General features: G+C 35.1%; 1 protein-coding gene across 1 annotated transcript; it reads left to right on the top strand.

Moving 5' to 3' along the window:
- Positions 1-2,790: 2,790 nt before the first annotated feature.
- On the top strand, positions 2,791-9,268 carry LOC127848980 (uncharacterized). Its single transcript, XM_052381709.1, has 5 exons — positions 2,791-2,992; positions 3,188-3,291; positions 4,396-4,467; positions 8,741-8,871; positions 8,998-9,268. The coding sequence occupies exons 1-5, from the start codon at positions 2,791-2,793 to the stop codon at positions 9,266-9,268; spliced, it is 780 nt and encodes a 259-aa protein (XP_052237669.1).
- Positions 9,269-9,574: the final 306 nt, after the last annotated feature.

Below are 9,574 nucleotides of genomic sequence, written 5' to 3'. Positions count from 1 at the left end.
TTTAACGGCAAATGAAGTTGCACTCCTTGTTTCTATTATATCATATATATATTTATCCCTCCTGTGGTTTATAGACACTGCTTCACACTTTTGAAAAGACAACCAACTCTTCTGATTGAGAGTCTCAAAGTAAGATATAGTAGCCCTCTTTTGGAGTATGATACTGGCATATTATTCAATGTGTAAATTAGCCGTCTTTTGGAGTATTGTATGTGCATATTATCCAATTTGTAAAGTAGCCCTCTTTTGGAGTAATATATTGACATATTATTTAATCTTTAAACAATCCTTCTTTTAGAGTAAGATATTGGCATAGTATTCGATGTGTAAAGTAGCCCTCTTTTGGAGTAAGATATTGGTATATTATTTTATATTTAAAGTAGCCCTCTTTTGGAGTAAGATATTGGCACATTATGTTATATTTTAAGTATGTTGGAGTAAGATATTGGCATATCATTCAGTATTTAAAGTAGCCCTCTTTTGGCCCTCTTTTGGATTAAGATATTGGCATATTATTCAATGTGTAAAGATGCCCTGTTTTGGTGTAAGATATTAGCATATTATTCAATGTATAAAGTAGCCCTCTTTTGGAGTATGATATCGGCACATTATTTAATATGTAAAGTAACCCTCTTTTGGAGAAAGATATTGATATAATATTCAATGTGTAAAGTAGCCCTCTTTTGGAGTAAGATATTGGCATATTATTTAATCTGTAAAGTAACCCTCATTTGGAGAAAGATATCGGCATAATATTCAATGGGTTGAAAAGCCCTCTTTTTGAGTAAGATATTTGCATATTATTTAAAATGTAAAAAGTAGCCCTCTTTTGGAGTGAGATTTTGGCATATTATTCAATGTGCAAAAGTAACCCTCTTTTGGAGTAAGATATCGGCATATTATTAAATGTGTAAAGTAGCCCTAGTAAGATATTGGCATATTATTCAATGTGTAAAGTTGCCCTTGTTAGGAACAACACGGAGGCAATTTTCATTAGGCAGTGGGAATGTTAATTTATCTTTATCATTAATAAAACCAAATGTATTGCTTTATTTCAGGTAATTTTATTTCAGACCAATTTTACAAAAGAAAAAGCAACTGGCAACATCATTTATATAAATGACAACACAATAACAAATCTTATCATGGTATATATGGTTTTAAATAATATTTATTATCGTTTTACATCTGCGAAACTCAATACATATTATTTTAAAACAAGCTCAACAGTACAGTTTTTCCCGTAATTTTTGCTTAAACGTACCGCAGTTTGAGTCGAAAATCGTCTGCTAACTAACAAAGGTGACTTGTTCACAGAGTTTCATATTTTTAAAAAATGTCATTAAATTACATTGCTAACAAAACTGTAATCTTTGGGTGTTTAATAAATAAAATAAATGGGAAAAAGATAAAAGTTAAAAGATTTACCTGCGCTGAGGTTAGAATCCGAGACCCAAAGAAGTAATAGCTTACGCGCTATTGCTGCACCACGAGGACATTTACGAAATAAATAAGCTTTTGAATTAACATCTCCGACTTCCCGAGTAATTGAACATGTGATGATTTTTGTACGAAATCAACCGATAATCAACGTAATTTGGCTGAAGCAGTGTATGCTTTACAGATGTTTTTAATTGTTTGTCAATGACGTCTAATTTTTATTTGATGGTCAGCGATGTTGCGCGTAATTTCGTTAAAACTTTAATATCAATATAACATGAAATTACTAGGCTAATGCAAAATAGTGCTATGCTACAGCACTGTAGATGTATGCAGCTAAATTTGAAAACATGTGTATACTACACACATAGAGAGCCGGTAATGGTGTTTTTCCTGTCAATGTAAACATTCATGAATACTGAAAGTTTCGTGATTGATAAGCCGATGCGGACTACTCAAGGTATTCGGCGAAGAAACGTTCCACGAATACCTTTCAAATTTCATTTCACGCCACATTGCCGAGTTTGTCGACATATATATTCACACTCAAGTGTATTGTATATGCCACCCCGCCTTTTTATTTTCTATTACCGTTTTACAATTAAAATATACAGTTAAAACGCACACATTCAAATACATACATGCTATATGTTCGCATATTGGTTGCAAAAAATTAGTAGTATTACATTTACGATTGCCAATATACACATCTTCACAACATATAATCCATATATAGGATCAAACAACACTATTTTACTGGTTACAGTGTCACATAAATATGGAATATGTATACATTATTAAATTAAAACGATTTCAGTGACACTATTTGACAATAAAACAATATCAAACATTTTTTAGGCAACCATTGTCTGAAAATAAAAATGATATAAATAATTAAAATAACAACATGAAAGCTTAAAATAATTTTCTAATAGAAAATCTTTAACGCAGTGTAGCCCATTAAAATGCATTCAATGTTGATACCCGTTATATTTTCAACGTTTCAACGTATAATATGAGCGTATACTTTTCTGTAACTTTACTTTGGATAGCTACAATTAAATTATAATGACGTCTCCATTCACTGCGGAGCAAATTTTAACACCAAGATTAAAAAAAATAATGTCAGCTAGGTTCAATACAAAAACAAGACGAATCAATAAATATACTCAAACAAACTCACAACAATTATGTTTTTACTATTTTCATTTCTGTCTACAGCAAATAAAGTAGGAAACCACAGTTAAGTATCGTGTTTAAAGGGCGTTGCTTTTAATCAAAACTCTGTCTTATAACAACTATATGTGTTGTGAAGCATTGTTTATGTACGTAACGCAACTTGTTGACTGCATGTGCACGAAATCCTCAGTTATCTCCGTAGCGGAACTAGTTGACTTCATGTGCTCGAAAGCCTCGGTAATCTCCGTGGCGGAACGAATTGACTGCATGTGTTCGGAAGCCTCGGGCATCTTCGTAGCGGAACGAGTTGACTTCTGTGTAGACAAGCCTCTAGACGCAGAGTTATTCTTTTTGCAGAGCAAGCCGGCAACACGTATGTTGATTACGAATGAAAACATAATCAAAACGCCTTGACTGGCGTTGAACAGTATGAAAAGTAAACTAAACAGCTCCACGTCGGTAAGCTCATAAACGATCCCAAATATCCAAGTCAAACCAGTAATTGTCGACAGCTTCACGAATATTTTTAGATTATTTTTCTCGCGAGAATTGTTCTCGCCCATTTCAGGGAGACGCATAATTTTCACGATCACGGAAATGTACATGACCAAATTAACGACCATCACTATAGAAATTGGTATAGCAACAAAGAACAGTATACTCCGAGGATTGGTGAGGTAACAAGGACGACCACCATATCCAAGTGTATTCTCCGTTAGCATTGATACTAATACTTGAGAAGCAGTCAGAACAATTGCCGAACATTCCGCGACAGCCATGTATCTTAAGTGTGTTCTGTATGAACTTTGGGCATTCTTGTTAAAGCTTTTCAGACTGGTTAATGTTCGCATCATGTGGAATGTGCATATGAACATCCAACAGAATCCAGAGAGCAAAGTGAAATGCAGTAAAAACCCGAGTGTTTGACAGAGCCATTCGATATCAACAATTACAAAATTGTTAGCAAACAACAACGAACTGGATATTAGTAACCGTGTCGATAGTGACATTATATTTAAGCCAGGTAGTGTTCGAAGGTTTTTAAGTATCAAATACACACTAAGCATGACTATCAGCGAGGCTATTGATATTGTTAAGCATATTAAAGAGATATAGCCATATACCGTACTAGTTTTCGAAGGACTTGATGACATTTTAGTAAAATATTTCGAGAGTTTTTCCCGGTAATCTTCCCAGCAAACTGATATATTACCATCCAACATGCGGATATACGAGTCAAAAGTAACAACATTTTTATCAATGGTGACCTTAGAATAAGTAAGTAATGTTTCGCCTGAAACGGGTGTAAGCTCAGATACATCGTCCGCGGTAATTGTTATACGTGAACAAAGTTGTAAAGGTGTTAACATTAAATTGCTATAGCAATCATATCCGTATCTTGGATTCAATGGCAATATGGCATTTCCACTCGATGCATCATTAAGCGAGTATTTGAACGCCTCTTGAAGTTGGACGCTATTCAGTCTGTTTTCAATCTCTGTTAATGTAGATGTTGCCAGATCTTGATTGATGCTTAGCGCGAACCATCTCGGATCAAAGGATATGAATTCCATTTTATAATGTCCAATTAAATGATTTTTAAATACACTGGCACAATCCTGAATTAATGCCGTCACATTGTGGACGTTAGTTACATAGAAATAAATGTCCACGAGAAATGCTTCAATATTTTCATTAAATTTGCCATCTAAAAGAATATCTCCTACCGATGAAATAACCGGTTTTTTCAACTTAATGAATGATTGACTTCCACAGAACGTAATACTGTGTTCAGAAAAGAGGGCTTGGGCTCGAATCAAGTCCGACACAGCCGTTTCCGCTAAGAAGGTAAGTTCATCTGACACCATTCTAGTTGTTTTGGTTGGAACCATTTGAAGTTGTACATTTAATGTATGGACATACTCAGGGTGCGTGATCGTGTCTTTTATAACGGGAGTACATCGACTTAAATCCGTTTTTGACACAACATAACCGTTTGCGCACGACAGCTGGCGACAAACGTTCTGAAAATAAGTGCTTTATCATTCAACATTTATCCATGCATATTTATTAACATGTACAAGTAAATGAATCCCTATCGGCAAACACAATACCAACTAGGTATTTATGTATTGTATTACTCAAATAATAATGTAACGTTAGCGACCCATGTTCAAGCCTTCAAATAATAAATAATAATAATAATAATTATTATTATTATTATTATTATTATTATTATTATGAGTATATGTATTATTATTATTATTATAACTATTATTATTATTATTATTATTATTATTATTATTACTACTATTATTATTATTATTATTATTATTATTATTATTATTATTTTATGTAGCATTGAATATGTCCACAATTTTAGTATAATATTACGTTGCCCATTTGTGTATTCTTCCTTAACTAAAAATATACATCATGTCAAATGAAGAAAGAATATTTAAAAGTTTGATTACTGGTTGTACCCCGTGTTTTACCATACGGCGGTAAGGTTACCCTCAGACACATTTCATGTGCAAGCTATTCCTATTATTGTACCCGGATTACCGGTACAAACACATTTACTTATGCCTGTAATTGACAAATACACTAATTAGTGTTATTTATTTATTTATTGATCAATTCATTCCTATATGCATTCTAACAATAATTTCTTCAATCATTTATCCATCTATTCAATGGTACGTTCGTTCTTACATTTGTTCGTTCGTTCGTTTGCTCGGTCGTTCGTTCGTCGTCCGTTCGTTCGTCCTTTTTGTCCGTTTTCTCGTTTGTTCACCCATTTATTTATGTATTTATGTATTTATTTATATTATTTTATCTATTTTTTTATTAATTATGTTATTAATTTATTTATTTATAAATGTTCTATAACCAGTATTAAACTTGATTGCATATATTAAATCAATAAACAAGCCATTTTCTTAAAGCACACATAATTCATGTAGTGATTAATAAATGTAAATAATGTATTCATCCATTCTTAAGCCATTCATTTATAAATGTATGGATTCATTTATTTATTTATTTATTTATTTATTTATCCATATATGTATTTTTCTATTTATGTATTTATGAATTTATAAATGTTTTACTTCCTTTCAACTACTAACATTAAACGTATTATACTTGCTTGCATATATTAAATCAATACATTTACCATTTTCCTAGACATTATTCATCTAGTGATTTATAAAGGTTTATAATGTATACCGTATAAGCATCAAGCACGGCGCCAGTACCACATGAGTCGTCCAATAACGACTTATCGGCTATGTATTCTGTGTTCTCATTTTCCTTACTTTTAAAGTCAAGAACAACCGTGAATGGTATTGGTAAGGGTGGACATCTTTTACCAATCTCACATGGTGGTAAGGGTGGACCTATTTCATCAATCTCACATGTTTCCTCCACTTCAGACTCGATATGTCCGTTGCACATAAAGCAGTGTACGTTTTTGTATTGGTCCTTAAACAGCGACGTGTATGAAAGGCACGCCATTTCGGTGAAACGGTCGTAGTCGCGCCATTTCCCAGTCATGTTGCATTTGTTAATTATCATCTTGCAAGTTTCGGGATATAATTTCGTTTTGTGTGGACTTTTGAAAACGACGTTGCAATAAGGCTGGGCTTTTAGAAAACCCGGGATGTCATTTGGACTCTCCAAAATATCATCTACACGTCTTTCACAATTTAAAATAGGTAGCCACATTAACAGACGACTTAAATCAGCGTAGTTGCATATCGCACAGTACATGTTTTTGAATGTCACAGTGTTTTTTTGAAACAAAGTCATGGGCATTAACATATCAAACGAATCATCAAAGTTAAATTCATGATAGTCCTTTTCGCATTTCTTTCGCGTTTCTTGTTCGTCGATAAAATCCATAGAACAGTGGGATACCATTTTATACGGCGTTTTATAGTTGTTGCTTCCACGTGTATACGGACGAAACTGGGGGTAAATACACTCGATTGGATCGTGCTTCATACGAAATAATTCCGGCTCCGAGAAGGATGCTACTAGATAATCGGGACAACACTCGTTTCCACACTCTTGTTCACACCTACATGTTCTGCAGCAAGGGATCTCGTTCCAGTGGAAAGTCCGATTAGTAGAGGCATTAGCTGTACGGTAACACTGGTCTGTGAACGGACATAGACGACCAAAGTCCTCCACTAGAGTCGTAATCAAACTATTATTTTCATCGGGATATCTGCCGTTTGAAAATGTCGACTCAGCAAAGACATGTGAGCACAGTAGCATGAAACCACTGCCTAGAAGTATACAGTTTAAATCCTTTCTTGCGAGCTCCATGTTCGTCCTATCTTCGGGTCATGATGAGGCGTTGATCTGACGGTCCATCACAACATGCGCATATATTTATAAAAATGACTATCAGCAACTAAACGCGTCATTTATGAAAGTGTAAACTAAATTTGAACTACGAGTCTGTCCTCCCAAGTGTGTCGTTTAACGGAATATTAGTGAATTTTCAATCAACCTTTCAGTTCAACGTGGTTTCTGATCGCAATCATTACTTTTACCAATTGGACATCCATTTGTTTGTCTAAATGCGGAATTATGTGTTGACACGCATGGTGGCTATCAACAAACTAAACGGTCCTTGGCGACTAGACGCAAAGCCGTGGGCACATACAGAGAACAATATGTAATTATCTATTTATTAATTATATTCCAATAGGGATGCGTGATCATGATTAGTTCTAGTATGGTCAATAAAATTGATATCGATTGTGAGGGTACAGGACAATAGCCGCTTTTAATTACAATATCAAGCTTTGGTTCCTGAGACTGTCATATTAGATATTGTATGGCTAATTTGTGTATCGATACATTTTCCCAGAGGCATAAAATGCTTTGAACCAACACTAGGATACATTTAGTTCTGTAGTTGTATGATTTTCCATGGAAATTTTCCCAGATCATTCACATCATGAAAACGTTGATAAAACATATTGTGAAGCTTCTAAAAAAAAGAACATTTAAACCATCTTTAGTCAAACAAGGCTGAGATTCCTATAACTGTAAACATATATTTTATTATATTTGTAGTGAAGTGTGCTTAATTTATTTCAGTGCGTATACCAGAACAAAGAGATTAGTGTTATTATTTTATTAATTCTTATGTTACAAGTTGTTGTTGTTATTGTTTTTGCTGTTGTTTTTTATTTTATCACGGTACCTGGGATAGACGCCGGATTTCGATTGCGTTGAAAGCCAGGCCGAGATTATCTCGAGAAAGACTTGTGAGAAAGATTTGTGAATACCCGCTGAATACAAAAACTCGTCACAGTGATATTCCCCATAAAACCGCAGTTTGGTAGACTACTGTGAGCAGCATGCAAACACCACTTTGTGCTTTGTTGCTTTCTTGTTTCATCATACTTTCCAACTATATACATACATGTTTGGTTACTATGCATAGAAGTTATTCAAATTACTTTATAAATCGTTATACCATGGCCAACAGATATATTACATATGGAGCTGATTATTTTCGTGGTATCGAATGTTGCATGTAGCCTGTGATGTTATAAGTAGACCACGCCAACGCAGTCGCAAATCGCATCACTTTGGATTATAGGCTTTTGTAAACAGACTTAAACATTCTTCGTACTTTTGGTTTTAACTATTTACAAATATGGTTACTATGTTGTGTTTTCATTTCGTCTAGAAGATAAATTTGTTGGTGTTAAAACCAGGTGTATTATGTACCGATATACATTTATAGAGAACGAGAACAATCCGTTTGCAGCACGCACACTCTTTCTTAAAAACTAGTTCACGTTCCATCTTTATAAAGTCTTGCAAACGTATCACTTTCATTTCGTGCATTTGACTGCATTGGCCTGTGCACACGTTCATCTATACAGAAATGCACACAAAAGCAGTTTGGTAATACTTCACGTTATTAAGCTTCGCAAAAAAACAAAAAGCATACTAGCATTATTATATTTCCTATTTATTATATATGTATTACCAAAACTGCGACTAGCTTGTTAAAAACCAGTTGAAACCCGACTTAGGCGGTGAATTAAGTTTTATAAGTTGTTTGTGTGTGTTGCGTGTTTTTGTGCAGTGTTTATTACGACGTTCATGTCCCTCCTCCAGCACAATTGTGTACGAAGGCATCGTGGCCGGAAGTAATGCTGGTCATCACGGAAGTGGCGCCAATTACATCTGCCTGCCCAGCGAGACTTTGTGGGGAACGTATGGCGATACGGTTTTAAGCATGGCACTTATTTACGGTGTAGAATACGTAACGAGCGATTCCCCTGTGTTTTAACATCTTCACTATCACGAGGTCCCGTGCGTCATATGTCACGTTGCCACCAGCAACATTCTCATGGTCCCCGGAAGGAACGCCTGCTACCCTGGGTGGACGCAGGAGTACGCCGGATACCTGATGGCGGAAACTTACGGCGGCGCGTCGAACAAGGATTTCATTTGTGTTGACGGCGAGGTTGAGATGACCAATTGCAATAGCGCATTAGGGGAAGGCGGCGCGAATCTTTATCACGTAGAAAACGCTTGTGATTCGTTGAAATGTCCGCCGTACATCAGTGGGTGTGAGCTAACATGCGCTGTGTGCTCTCACAGAAGATAGACACCATCACAATCTCTTGTCCGATATCTGCAATTTGATGACGCAGTAGGAGCGAGAACTGTTTGGAGATTGCTGAATATCACGCTGGTCTTTACTCCTTTAACGTGTGTTGTTTCTTTTTCAGACGAAGAAAATGCATAGAACGTTTTAGCATAAGTTAATAATTCTGCATGAACATTTTAAAATCTTTGTAACGTTATTGACAACGTATGTGTCTGTTTTTCTCACACATGGGGGCTCGCTCTCGGCACCGGAAGTGCCGATATTTGTTTTCACGAGAACACTTGCATAAGATATGGTTTAAGA

Source organism: Dreissena polymorpha, chromosome 10 (genome assembly GCF_020536995.1).
Source record: "Dreissena polymorpha isolate Duluth1 chromosome 10, UMN_Dpol_1.0, whole genome shotgun sequence".
NCBI classification, from domain to species: domain Eukaryota; kingdom Metazoa; phylum Mollusca; class Bivalvia; order Myida; family Dreissenidae; genus Dreissena; species Dreissena polymorpha.
The sequence above is the reverse complement of the archived record's forward strand: the minus strand, read 5'-3'. Positions and strand labels throughout refer to the sequence as shown.